Genomic DNA, 14,706 nt, shown 5'->3' with positions numbered 1-14,706 from the left:
CCCCGCCCCTTAATTGTCCCCATGTTGAGTTCAGCATGTGTCTGCCATTTCATTTGTACGCTTGTTCAAAACCAACTCTGTTCTGGTTTCAAGTTATGAAAATAAATTGGACATTTAACTTGATCTCCAAATCTCGTCCCTTTCTGTGTCTTTCAAGGGTGAGGGACGGGCAGCTTGCATAGATTATTTCCAAGGGGTGGGGGTGGGGGGATCAGAAGGCCGCTGGTCATTCTCCTCCTGACCCAAACCCGTGAGCCCAGATCTGGGATGGGAAGACACAAGAATGGTCTGTGACCGCTCGTCCTGTTGGCCTCTGGGAAGCCACGTGGCTTAGGACAGGGGCTCTCGGCCCTCAATGCCTGTGGGAATTGCCTAGAGCTTATAAAATCCCCAGTGCCCAGGCCGCACCGCAGACCAAGGCTATCAGAACCTCCAGACTTGCTACCCAGGCACAGGAGTCTTGAACCATGTGATTCTCATCCACAGCCGAGTTTGAGAAGAAGTGCCTTAGCAGTTGTGTCTTGTTGAATCTTCCAAGCATCTCCTGAACACCAGTATTAGGCGCTGGGTAAGGCTCAAGTCGACCCTAACTCATAGCAACCCTCTAGGATGGAGCCCTGCGGGTTTCCGAGACGGTAACTCTTGATGGGAATAGAAAGCCTCATCTTTCTCCCTAGGAGCGGCTAGTGGTCTCCAACCGCCCACCCTGTGCTTAGCAGCACCAAATGTGACCCACTGAGCCACCAGAGCTCCATAGTAAGGCATGGAAGTGTCAAAATGCATTAGAAGAAGACCCTGCCCCAGGACTCTCAATATCTCCAGCCTTGGATAGGCCTTCCCGTTTTCCCCTCTATAGAGTGAGGGTGACGGACAAGAGGGTGCAATGATCCAGCAAGATTTCAGACAGAGACTCCCAGGGGACTCTTCATGTGACCCGACGGGCGGACCTTTCTTTGAGGGATGACCTGGAGGATCCAGAAGAGAACTTGAGGTCTTGCGGGAGGAAGTAGCCCCTGAGTGTGGCTCCTCCCGGTCCTGAGACTGGGCTTCTACCACCACACCAGGAGCCTTTGGTTGTCTATGCTTGGGGACCGGCCCCCTCCCCTAAGTCGGAGGGGCTCTGTGACCCATAAAGCTATTGACCCTCTTCCCAAATTATTCTTAACCCTTCCATGCCAGCACCGTCTGTGCGCTCTCCTGGGGCCCTGGCCATGGGCTAGGCAGCAGCAGAGGAGTCTGCAGGGAGGTCTCGCAAGACAAAGGAAACCAGTTCCCTGCTGAGGTGTGCTGTGGGCACTGCTCCCCGAAGAGAGAAGAGCAACAAGCAGGGGGGATGTTCTTCTGCTCCCATTCGCCCCCAAAGAAACCACCCTTCTCTGAAGACCAATGGAGGGGGTGGTTCCCGCTCCTCACTACACACAAGTGGGCGCCATCCAGGAGGCCTGTCCTACTTCTCGCAGGGGCTCCAGAGGAAACCCCCATCTCTCAGTCCGCTCGGGGCTTGGCTCTCTCCCTTGGCACCTTTTAAAGCAGAGAGGTGTGAAAGCCTTTGGGCTTCCTTTCCCCTCAGAGAGCTGTGTGGATGACGAAACTTGGGTGTCCACGCCCTTGGACTGTTTGGGGATGGTCTGGTTTCACGCTGACTCTCTTTTAGGCCGGTGGGCAAATACCTAGGCGGTGGCCTAGACACTCTTCCAGGTGAGTGTGTGAACACCGTGGGCGTCTGTCCCCCCACAGCCCACACCTTCAGTCCTTCCAAGAAGGCTACATGTGGAGGTGACTCGTGGGCAATTAAACACAAACAGAAAGCCACTGTCATCAAATTGATTCTGGCATGCAGCTGCCCTACAGGACAAAGTAGAAGTGCTCCCTGGGGTTGCCCCTGCCACTAATCTCCATTGGAAGGGACACACAACCTCATCTTTCTCCCACGGGGCACCTGGTGGGTTTGAACCACTAACCTTTTGGTTAGCAGCCCCACAGTCAACCCACTACACCACCAGGGCTTCTTTGGGGGGCAATGGTTAGGCTTCACTCAGTTCTCATTATCGCTCCATTGCTAAATAACCCTGACAGGGGCGTGGGCCTGTCCTTTTCTGGTCCGCAGGTTCCCCAACTGTCAAACGAGAGTGCAGGTCACCTGAAAGATCCCATTCCGCTTCCGAATAGTTGGACGTACAGAGAGTTCCCCGTGTGTCCTGAGGGAGCTGAGGGAGGCCTTGCCCTGAAGAACAGGCTGTCCTGGCCATTGCAGCCTCTTTGGGAGTCACAGGGGTCTTGTGTTTCCCAACTAGCCCCCACTCTGGTTGGGGACATCTGAGCAGGTTGCTGAACCCACACATGTGCCTCATCCATCCATCCATCCATCCATCCATCCATCCATCCATCCATCCATCCCAGCAATTAAAATGAAAAATTTCCTTCTGCTTCAGAGGTAAAACCCCATAAATAGAACTTTTTTATGTCAATGTGTTGGAAATAGATGATGAAGCTCATGTAACTTTCAAACCAGGGAGGTTGAAAATTCTGACTTTCAGGTACATAGCCACTAATTGCCTGCCCTGCATAATCTTCTAAACACAGGACCCTGCCTACAGAGCACTGAGAATGCTCTGAAGAAGTCAGAGAGTTGATGAGCTCCAAAACCCACTGAGTGTTCAAAGCAGAGGCCGAGCTAGATATGTCAGCACAGGGAGCCCCCTGCTCGGTGAGGGAAGCGCCGTAGGAGACAGGATGTTGTCAGCGTCATGTGCGCCGTCAGCGGGGCCGGCAAAAAGGAGGATCAGGGAAGCAGCTCTGCTCCTTGAAAGATGAGTGCAGGCGAGGGAGCAATGGCCAATTCTGCTGAGACTTTGGCCTGAGTAAATGCATGGGGGTTGGAAATGCAGTCAATCCCTTGGAGATGCTGACTCCTTGAGTGGGCCCAGTCCCTAAAGTCACCTAGTACCCCCTATCTAGCACAGGAATGATTTCCCAAGCCCTAAAGTGTAGCAAATCCACCCATGCATCCATCCTTCCATCCATTCAGTCACCATCTATCCATCCTTTCATCCATCCATCCATCCATCCATCCTCCATACACCTATCCATCCATCTGTCCATTCTATATGGAACATCTTATAGGGCATGGTGGAAGCAAGCCAGCAGTGTTATAAAGTTATAAAAATCAGTAGTTCTAATCCAGCAGCTGCTCCTCAGGAGAAAGATGTGGTTTTCTGCTCCCGTAAAGACTTACAGTCACAGGAATCTCAAGGAGGGGCTCTGCTCCATCTGACAGGTTGCCACGCGAAGGAATCAACTCACTGGCCGAGGGAAGAAGAACGTTGGGAAGGAAAGAAGGCAATTGAGAGGCAGACCTCAGGTGACACCTGTAACCCCTGGGACCTTCAGTGCTTAATACAGCCCAGCCCTTCCCCTTGGGTCTGGATATCTAATTGAGGGTTCAGCCTGTGCCCTAGCTCACGTTTCAACCACATTTCCCCCTTCCCTTTAGAAAGCTCCGAGGCCACGGGTATCGAGGGCCCTAACAATGCTCGGACTATTTGTACTGCTGATGCCATTTTTGCAAATGATACCGAGTGTACTAATTAGCGCTTCCCAGAAAGAGGAGAGCCGATATTTCCCACAAGGTCATGTTGGCATCTCATTAACTAAATGCTTGTATCCCTAATAATTTGTATCTCATCTCTTTCCACGGGGCTTCGAGGGGGGTCAGTAGGAAACAAGTTTAAACACAAGCCCATCGCCAAAGAACAGGCCTTATCAGAGAGGTGAGGAGATGGCATAAGATGTAGAACCCAGCACAGAAATATCTGCTGGAGAAATGGGCCTCACGTTGGAACCTCACAGTCATGAATCGGGTGCTCAGCTCCTTGGTAGCCAGCGGGGAGAGGGAAACGCATGCTTGTTCTTCTCAAGGAGAACATGCAGCAGTGGGTGAGACACAATGGCTACATTACAGAAGCAGGCTAGACAGCCAACAGCAGAGAAGTGAGTGGGGGGCAAGAGCTTGCTCATCATGGGGTGTCTCCCCAGATCTCGATCCACCTAACATGAGGCGATTGAGACTGCTGCAATGTTAATGTTCAAGTTGAACACCACCGAGAAGGTCCCTCCGCTGCGGTTCAAAGTGACATGGTTCAGTGTCCATACGCAGGCCCCACGTCCCCGCCAGGGATGAGGCACTAGCAGAGAGTGACTCTGCGGAAAGGGGCTTGTGGGATGTGGGAAAGGCAGCTGCCCCAGAAACGGAATCTTTGATGTGGTGGAGGGAGTGCGGGTGAACAGTAAGTAAGTACAAGTCAGTCTGTGCCTAGCCCAATGACTACTGTCTCAGATGCAGGGGATGGGGGACCCCATCGGGCAAGGGAAGCTCCCCCTTCATTTTCAAAGTCTCCCGGAAGGCAGTCGGACGGTCCCTCTGCAGCTAGAAATGTGCAGGCACTAGTGCGGCGGGGGGAGGAGCTCAGCTGCCAATCAGAAGGTCAGTGGTTCGAACCCGACAGCAGCTCCGTGGGAGAAAGATGGGGGTAGTGTGCTTCTGTAAACAGCAGGGGCGGGGAGCAGGGGGGAAGTGGGGGGCTAGCCCCAACTCATAGGAGAAAGTGTTCTGAAATTGATTGTGGTGATGTGTTCACAGATCTTAACGTGATGGGATGATTAATGGTGTGATGTGTGCAAATATCAAAACCAAAAACTACTCCGAGTGATCACTTCGCAGCTACTATTCAAGTGTCGGCAGAAATTCGGAGAAAGTGGTGCCCCTGTCCAGGGCCATTGTGCACCTAACTAAGCTCATGTGAAACTGCCGCTTACACAGCTGTCAACTCCCTGGGGACTGAGACAGGATCTTCTCGATGGAGGTTTTCCTATGTTTTATGTTATTATTGTTATCGGTGCTATTTTGGGGAAGTGGTTCTTTCTATGAAATCCAGGATAGGTAAATCTATAGAGCTGCAGCGAGAGGTTCTCGGGGTTGGGGGGCAGTGGGGCACTAATAACGAGTACAAGAAAGAGGAAAGTGTTTTAAAATGGATTATAGTGATGATGGCAGAACTCTTCATCACCTTTAAACTATTGTCTGATATGTGAATTGTGTGAGGGGGTACCCAAGAATCCAGGAATTTTTTTTTCAAAGCAGTGTATTAAAAATTAAAAACTAAACAAAACAAAAAACAACCTTTCTACCTTCAAAGTACTCTCCATGACACATAATACCTTTGTAAAATCTGCGATTCCATTCTGGGAAACATTTTTCAAACTCATCTGTTTGGATGGCTGACAGCCCCTCCCCCGGTTCTTTCTTTACCTCTTCTACATAGTCAAATCGCTGTCCGTTTGTCCCTCTTCATTCCAGGAAACAAAAAGAAGTTGCCTGGAGTGAGGCCAGGTGAGTAAGGTGTGTGGGGCAAGAGAGGAATGCTGTTTTGTTTTGTTTTTAACCCCCCAAACTGGCACACTGAGATGTGTAAGCAGGTGCATTGTCGTGGGGGCAAAACCAGTCCCTTCTGCCACAAATCAGGCCTTTTTGGTCACACATTGTTAACACAATCTTTTCAGAACCTCTAAATAGAAAGCTTGATTAACAGTTTGACATGGTGGAATGAACTCCAAGTGCACTAGGAGTTGACATTTCTGTCTGTTTGAACAAGGTTTGCCATCAATCGACATTTCTCCTTTTCTGAAATGAGAAAACCACTCGTACACTTGAGCTTTTCCCATAGTGCTGTCCTTGTACGCTGTGTTCAACATCAAAACAGTTTCTGTGGCATTGTTAATGCACAGGGAGCAAAATTTCACAGCTGCATGCTGTTCTCTTAAATCAGCCATCCCAAAAAACCAGGTTTGAGTCAAACTGCTTTAAAAAAAAATTCACCGTGACCAGAGAGAACCTTCCCAGGTGACACCACTGGGTGCACTAACTCAGCGCATGTTGCTCGATGATTGCCTAGCGGGAAAAATGCGCACTATGGAACCCCTCCACTTCACTGGATTCCCAGCACCCAGGGCAGGGTGAGTGTGAGTTGTCCCGGTGTGGAGTGTGCTCTTCAGAGCATGCTGGTTGGGGGCTGCACCGGGCTGGGTGTCCAGTGGTTGGGAGAGGGAGAGCCGCTCCTCATCCCACCCATGCCGGGTGCCAGGACCGCTTTCCCCACCTGCAGGCCAGGCAGCAGTCCCCGCCCTCACAGCTCTTGGGTTCCTGTTTGGGCTGGGGAACAGCTCTGCCAGCTCCCAGCTTCCTGCAGGGGTCCAACCTCACCCACCGGGAGCTCCAGACTCGGCTTCCTTTCCAGGATCTGAAGCCCATGAAGCACGGGGCCTACGTCCAGCAGTCTCATAGCTTCTCAGTGCTGCTGTAAAACGCATGCATACAAGGATAGGAGTGGGTGGCCTTGCGGAACAGAAATTCGTCTTGAACTGTGCAGGGGAGACGTCCAAGGGCGGCATCAGCTCTGAGGGGGCGCTGCCTGGCGAGCAGCCCCTGGAGTTCCTTGGTGTTCCTTGGCTTTCTTCGCCACCTGCCTTCCCTCTGTGTGTCTCGGTATCTCTTCTTCGGTGTTTTATAACAAAGAGGAAGAAGCGCTCATCTCCAGGCAGGGCTGTTTACAGGGACAGGAGTCTGATTTCCACACCTCACTCGGGCAGTCCCAGCGGAGTATCTGTGTGCAGAGTCATAAGGAAGACGGAAGAAGCATCGGTGTATCCCAAGTCTGGGTTGGAGACCATTGGACGCACCGTGAGCTGCCGAAAGACCAAACAGATCCATCTTGGCAGAAGGCTCCTTAGAGGTCAGGAAGGCGAGGCTTTGTCTCACGTATTTGGGGCATGCTCCTGTCCCTGGACAAGGATGCCGTGCTTGGTGACGTAGAGGGGCCACAGAGGAGGGAAGGCCCTGGATAGACACAGGGGCTGCAACCACAGCCTCAAACTCAGCAGGGCTTGTGAGGATGGTGGGGGACTGGGCATGGTTTCACCGTGTCGAAGGAAGGGCCTCCATGACTCAGACCATAGCCTCATTTGCATCTATGTATGTAAGGAGCCCTGGTGGCAGAGTGTGTTAAGTAGTAGGCTGCGAACTGTAGTGTGGGCGGTTCAAACCCACCACCAGTTGTGTCTGTTGATCCATCTACCCACCCAACCATCTACCTATACCTATTTAACTTATTGTGTTAGTCTGGGTTGACTAGAGAAATAAATCCAGAGACACTCATATGTGTATAAGCAAAGACTTTATATAAAACATCATTTGCATATTGAGAAAACATCCCATCCCGGTCCAGATCAGGTCCTTAAGTCTGATATGAGCCTCTATGTCTGCTACCAGTCTATAAATTCCTCTTCAGACGTGTGCAATACATGCAATGATGCTGAATGCAGGAAGATCACAGGCAAGTCTTGTGGATCCAGTGGTGATGGAAGAATCAGCTTTGGCGTGGGTCTTCCTATGGCTCCTCTAGCTCCAGGGCTCTAGCGTAGCTCCATGTATCTTGTCAGCAGGAAGACGAAGCAGAGAGTGTCTATATCTGGCCTCCAGTTATTTATCTCCATGGGGCTTCCAAATGAGGTCATCAAGCTGTGACCTGATTGACACTCTAGACTCCACCCCTTCACAAGTTAACACCAGATTATGTAACTACCACACTTATCATCCATCCATCCACCCACAATCTACCTACCTACCTACCTACATGTCTCTTTCCATGTGTATGTCTATAGCATTTTATCCACCTGGAAATTATGGGATTTGGCATTTGGGGAAAAATATTTCCTGATAAGTTACTCTGCTTCATTTTGTATTTGAATCACTAAGCTTCTTGCATTTATTTCCCTTCTTACCATGGCTGCCAGGAAGCTCAGTGAATGACAGCAGCTGAGTCCCTTTGAAAGATGCCTCATCGGCCTTGACTTTCCTCCTTCCAGAGACCAGTGCAGGAACAGTCTACGCACCCGTGCGTCTGGTGGGGTAGCAGTGCCTGATGCGCTGGGCTGCAAACCCCAAGGTCAGCGTCTTGAGCCCACCTGCTCCTGTGAATACTGATAGCCTTGGCAACCCAGAGGGGCGGCTCTACTCCGTCCTGTAGGGTCACTGTGAGTCGGAATTGACGCGGTGGCAGTGAGCTTTGGGTTTGATAAACTAGTTTTGGTTTCTCACCTTGAGAGCTTCCCTGAATATATGATGTCATTGTGTCCACCTCTAAGCTTTCTGGGAGATGGCAGGGAAGAGAATGAGAAATGAAAAGCCGCCTCCTGCCCCGGTGCATGTCCCAGATGCCCGCTGCACTTCCTGTCCGAGTCTCCCCACACGCGACGCTTGTGACAGCTCTGGTGATGGTCATGTCCAGTGCTTACACCCGTCCCGGGTGCTGTGCTTGTCTGCTCCTGGCTGTGAGCATCAGCGCAGTGGGCAGAGCGTGGCCTTCAGAAATGCCCACCCCTGAGGCTGCCCCTTACCAGGTGGGTGCTGCCCCCCTCCCATCTCCACGGCCTCGGCTTCTTCCTCTGTCACTCGGGCACTGAACCACAGAGTGGTGGCAGGGATTAAACAAGGCCCGGTTGTCCAAGCCACCCAGGACAGTTCCTTTCTCGTCCTGGTGCCCCATTCTTAATGAGTCCCCAAGCCCTGCTTCCTCCAGCCCCCCTCCCTGCCTCCCACCTCTTCCCGCCTACCCTCTGCAGGGACCCAGGCAAAGGCTCCCTGAACCCCGCCCCCCCACCATGTGTCCCCTAGGGAGCCTCTCTTGGCACAGTCACAGAGACACCCACTTGGCAGAGCCCGGAGTGCCCGGCTGCCTCCAGGCAGCTGGGCAGGGGGTGGCTGGCATGTGGGGAGGGGGCCAGCTCCGGAGGTGGGCAGAGGTGGGGTGCTGATCCGGCTGTCTGCCCCTCGAGGGAGGGGTTGGGAGACCCGGCAGATGGGAGCAAGTCAGAGCTCCCCGTGTCTGCCCCATGCCCTGGCTCCACTCATGCCCTGCCTGCCTCTGGCTGGGCATCCCTGGACTGCCTCCATCCCTCCTCCTTCTTCTGCTGCCCCACCCTACTTGTCTCTGTTTCCCCTTTCGATTCGGTGCACACTCTGAGCCTGCTCTGGGCCCCGCCCAGCACCCTAGTCAGAGCCTGGTCACCTTGTGGAGAAAGCACCCCCGCTGCCACCTGAAGACGCGGAGCCGGAAACCCTAGTGAGTCCAGTAGAAGAATCACAGGCAAGGCTTGTTAAAGATGGAGATTCCCAGTCCCCAGCCCTTATGGGGTCTGAGTCAGTAGCTCTGGGGTGGTGCCCTAACCCACCTTTAGAAGCTAGACCCGTGAGGCTTCTCCGGACCGTGGGTGAGAAGCCCTGGTGGGGATGACTGCTCAGAGGTGCCCCCTGCCCTGCCTCTGGCCCCCAGGGCATCCTGCTGCCTTGTCCAGGGTTCTGTGTGAGGCCAGCTCGGTAGCAGGCAGTGGGAGACAGACTGTTGTTGGGGGAGAGAGGGGCACGTGGGGCGCAGGTGCAGCATCTGGTGAGGGAGGCCTTGAACTTGGATTGCTTGAAACCCTGCTCAGCCCCATGCTCCCCAAGACCTAAGGTAGGGTTCCTCCCATCCTTGGTCTGGGCATACCCTCCTCATGGGTTGTTGGGGACACAGACGAGGTCACACCCAGGGAAAGGTGCTCAGGGGGTATGTTGTGAGCACAGTATGTACATGATCTGAATAAAGTAAATCAACTGAAAGCCAACTGGTGACGGCAGTCCCCAGAACAGCCTCCTCTGCCACCCACTGGGTGAGGCCCCCTGCTCAACCTCCCACCCAACTCTCACCCCCCACAGGGGGCATCCATCAGAAATACCTGTTCCTTCCCACTCCTGCCTTATGCCACCTGTGCCTTACTGTCCTGTCCTGCCCCAGTCTCTTGGATTCTGTTCTCCAGATTGTCCAAGGCCCGTTCTTCTCCAAGGGCATAGTTATCCTGATCCAGTGCCCTGGGGACTCAGGAGGAGGAGGTGTCCCTCTGTGCTGGGTGGGCAAAGGGGATGCAGAGAATGCACGGTGTCCCCCACATGAGCACCATCAGGCCAGCCTGGCCGGCAGAAGTTAACACCAGGAGACTGGCACGGAGTGTGCCTGCGGCTGCGCTGGCCTCCTCTCTGTCAGGGATGTTCTCTGTGCCCCCTTAGGTTGTACAACTCTTTTAGGTTTGCCTCTCACCTAGAACTTTGCTCTGGGGCCCCTCCGTTTGAACCTGGGGCCAGACCAACCTCAGTTGGAAGCTGCCCCAGTTTCCTGTGTGCAAAGTGGGGACACGACTCTGACCTTCAGAATGCAGCAAAATGCTGGAGAGGATCCTTCCTGTCACCAGCAAGTCAAATTTTGCTGAAGATAATTCAAACACTGCTGCAGCTACCCAAAGAGCAGACCAGGTTCAGAAGGGCACGTGGGAGAACAGATATCATTGGTGACATCAGATGGATCTTTGCTGAAACAGAACACCAGAAAGATGCTTACTGGTGTTCTGTGGACTATGCCCAGGCATTTGACTATGCGGCCCATAACAAACAATGGGTATCTTACAAATAATGGGAGTTGCCCACAGATCACGAGGCTAAGTCTGATGGAAACAGAGCAAGGGCTGAACATCAGGACAGGTGTGCACTGGGGTTGTACCTTCTCACCGTACTTATTCAATCTGCATGCTGAGAAAATCATCAGAGAAGCTGGTTTACATCATGATGCGGCTCGTTAATAATCTGCAATGCAAAGACGACACCACCTTGCCTGCTGAAATTGAGGAGGACGTGAAGCACTTACCGATGAGGACCAAAGACTGCAGCCTTCAGTCTGGACCACGTCTGCATTTCAAGGGACTCGTGGGTAACATCGTGATGGATGGAGACAAGATCGACGTCATCTCTTGCTTGGATCCACAATCAATACTCATGGAGGCAGCCGTCGAGGGATCAAACATCAGGTAAACCTCCTGCACAAGACCTCTTTAGGGTGTTGAAATACAAGGAGGTGACTTTGAGGACTAATGTGTGTCTGACCCACGCCAGGGCATTTCCAGTCGCCTGGTCTGGACAGAGAACAGGGACGACCGATGAAGAACTGACGTACAGGAACTGTAAGTTGACAAGACTGCAATCACTGCGCCTGTTCAGAAGAATGCACACACCTGTCTGGGAGGAAGCACAGCTGGTTCGCTCCCTGGGGACAGGGATGGCAAGATGTTTGTCTGACATGCTGTGGACGTGTTGTCAGCGACCAGTCCCTGGAGAAGGACACCATGCTTGGTAAAGCAGAGGGCCAGCGAAACAGAGGAAGGGCCTCGATGCGATGGATGGACACGGTGGCTGCGTCCAGGGGCTCAGACAGCACAGTGCTGAGACTGGGCAGGTCTGGGCAGGTTCGCTCTGTGGCGCACAGGCTTGCTATGGGTCACTCTGAGTCGGAATCCATTCAACAGCAATGAGTTGAGTTGAGTTGAGTTGTACAAGGAATGCTCGTGGCATAGTGGATTCCACATTAGGCTGCTACCTGCAAGATCAGCAGTTCAAAACCACCAGCCGGTCTGAGGGAGCAAGACGAGGCTTTCTACTCCCATAAGGAGTTTCAGCCTGGAAACCCACCAGGGGCAGTTCTACCCTGTCCTGTGAGTCGGAATGGACGCTGAGGACAGGAGCATCCCTGTTGGGAGCTCTGTGGGCACAGCAGCCAGGCGTTGGCTGTGACCTGAAGGGGTGGTGGTCCCAGCCCCCCAACCCCTCCACCTGAGAAAGATAAGGTCCCCTGCTGCTCCCCTCAGGGGAGATCAACCTCCTCAGAAACGCGGAGGTGCAGCTCCTCTGTCTCCCGGGCTCTCTGTGAGTCAGAGCCCCCTGGACAGCTGAGGGCTGTCTTTCTTCGCCTTTATTCGGGGCTTCCTGCCAACAGCCCCCCCCCAGTGTTTGAGCCTCCAGGGGGGGTTCCCCACCTGTCCCCCAGGAATGTAAGGGGTTTTCTCTCTTCACCTGCTTCGGCTCAGGTGCCCACGCATGACCATGGCCAATGATCAGCAAGCAAGCCCTCCGTTGTCTCGGCCATTTGTTGACGTTCGGTGGCCTTTCCAGGACGTTTCTGCTTCCCTCCCCGCCCCCCTCCTCCCTCCCCAGAAGTTGAACTTCTTTGTCATCTGAGTTTGATTCGTATTTTAATTTTTTAAAATGCGACTGCTCTGCAGAACACATTGCAACGTGGGGCGGATGCTCTGCTTGCCATCAGCATGGTAGATTTATGCATCTGGGACACACACACACACACACACACACACACACCTTCCGGCCCCTGACATCTCTCCCATTGTCCCCAGTGTTCGGAAGGCTTGCCTTGCTTTTTACAGGAAAAGCCATGTCTTTGAATCAGAAGCCTTTCACCAGGGAGAGAGAGGCCCTTGGTTTTCTCAACCCCACCCTTTGGCCCCTTTGCTGCAGTCACCCCCAAAAGTCCCTAATGGGTAGGTGGCTTTGTCTAATCACCCGCTGAAGAGAGTGAGGTTTGGCAGCAATCCATTTTGCTAATAGGTCCTCGCTGTGGCACCTGGCTCCTCAAGGCCCCATTGAGACAGGGTCGAACTGCTCTGGTGGGTGTGCGAGACTCTCAATCTTTTTGGCAGTAGAAAGCCTCATCTTTCACCCATGGTGCGGCTGGTGGCTTCAAACTGATGACTTTGGAGAGGCAGTGAAAAAGAGGAAGACCCTCAAAGAGACGGACTGACACAGTGGCTGCAACAAGGGGCTCTGTGTTCGTCCAGGTTGACTAGAGAAACAAATTCATAGGGACGCTTGTGCGTATAAGAAAGAGTTTTATATAAAAGAGCAATTGAATATTGAGAAAACATCTCAGCCCAGTTCAGATCAAGTCCATAAGGCCAATATTAGCCCATATATCCGATACCAATCTATAAAGTCCTCTTCAGACTCACGCAACACATGCAATGGAAGACCACAGGCCAGTGGGTGGAAAGTCTTGTGGATCCAGTGGTGTTGGAAGTATCTCAGCACTGGCAAGCATCTCCACGTGGCTCCTCCAGCTCTAGGGCTCTGGCTCCATCAGTGTAGTTCCATGTGACTTGCCAACAGGCATGTGTAGCAGAGGGAGAGTGTGTGTCCCGCCTCCAGGGAGGAAGACAGGCGTTCCCAGAATCCTCAGGAGAAGGCCATGCCCACATAGAGGCATGATTGGCTATGACCTGATTGACAGGCTAGACTCCACCCCTTTGCAAGTTGACAGGAGATGTTGTCACCGTCACAGGCTCCAACATAAGCGCCAGGGAGAGGCTGGTGCTGGACTGGGCGGCGTTTCCTTGTGTTGTACATTGGGGCGCTTTGAGTCAGACCGACTGGCTAGCACCTGGTGACAATGGGAACTGGGGCACCACTCCCTGGGAATAAAACATCATCCAGCTATGGCGTCAGCTTCCCCGGACCGCGGACCCCGGTCCCTGCTCTCACAGAACAGCCCAGGCAGCCAGTTCCACCTGGATGTGACCCTGATCTGGTGTGTCTCCCTCCTGTGTGATGTCACCTGTGCCAGCCAGGCCAGGTGTGGGCTCCTGCAGGTAGGGACTTTGCTTCCCTTCTGGAGAAATACAGTGCCCTTTCTGGCTGCTTTGAAGGGTCTGGGTGGAGCACCAGACTGGGGTGCAGTGGTGGGTGGAGAGAGATCTGAAACAGCCCCGATTGCATCTTATGGGGGCTCTGGTTAATCGACGCCAGGCCTCATTCTCTACACGCAGAAAGTGATGTGCAGGAAGTGCAGATCACAAAAGAGATAATGGACCAGAAGCAGGTTTCGTGGTTTAGAAACAAGAGCAAGAATCAGAAGGAGAGAAAATGTAACTTGGACCCCGGGGGAATGACAGTGATCTTACCATTTGATTGACAAACTGCCTTTGAGCTCCTCCTGGGCTGCCAGAGGGAAAAGGGATACTGTGAGGTCTGCAGTCGGTGCAGAAGAAGAAACTGTAGCAGTTCTCCAGGGGAAACAAAGTATTTCCTCCGAAAGAAGAGAATCGGACAGCAGCTTCTCCTGTGAGGGTCTCTACTCCGTTGTCCTTAGCGACTCCGAGGAAAGTTGGGGATAAGTCTTCGCATTGGCACGTGTTTTCATTTCTCTTGAGTAAATACTTGAGATGTAGTGGCTGGATCGACTAATGAGACTATGTTTAGCTTTAGCAGAAATTAGAAAACCATTTCTCAATGGGTAGATGCCTCCCCACTAAAAATGTGTAAGAGTTTCGATTGCTTCTTATCTTTGACAGCACTTGTGCTTACTCATCTTTTTAATATTTTAGTGAGTGTAATGAGTGAATATGTTTTGAGTTTGTATTTGCCTAAGGACCGATAGCATTAAGCATCCTTTTCACATACATTTGGACATTTCATGTATCTTCTTGGATAGGGGTTTGTTCAACTCTGTCACCTCGGTGTTTGCATCTTGTTGTTTTATCATCATGGAACGAGGAGAGCACGTTTTAAAAAAAAATTTATTTCATTTATTTATTTTTTAAATCATTTTATTAGGGGCTCATACAACTCTTATCACAATCCATATATACATAAATTGTGTAAAGCATATTTGTACATTCATTGCCCTCATTATTCTCAAAACATTTGCTCTCCACTTAAGCCCCCGGCATCAGGTCCTCTTTTTTTCTCCTCCCTCCCCGCTCTCCCCTCCCTCATGAGCCCTT

General features: G+C 52.3%; 1 protein-coding gene across 1 annotated transcript in view; it reads left to right on the top strand.

Annotated features, from left to right (window-relative positions):
• The window catches only part of BCL11B (BAF chromatin remodeling complex subunit BCL11B), a 132,609-nt gene that overhangs the window by 111,433 nt on the left and 6,470 nt on the right, over nt 1-14,706 (top strand). Inside the window, exon 7 of the mRNA XM_045288063.1 lies at nt 13,468-13,572. Coding sequence (XP_045143998.1) covers nt 13,468-13,572 — 105 coding nt within the window. The remainder of the gene's footprint in view (nt 1-13,467; nt 13,573-14,706) is intronic.

Source organism: Echinops telfairi, unplaced genomic scaffold (genome assembly GCF_000313985.2).
Source record: "Echinops telfairi isolate 266 unplaced genomic scaffold, ASM31398v2 ScPeMD7_18;HRSCAF=68, whole genome shotgun sequence".
Lineage (NCBI taxonomy): Eukaryota > Metazoa > Chordata > Mammalia > Afrosoricida > Tenrecidae > Echinops > Echinops telfairi.
The sequence above is the reverse complement of the archived record's forward strand: the minus strand, read 5'-3'. Positions and strand labels throughout refer to the sequence as shown.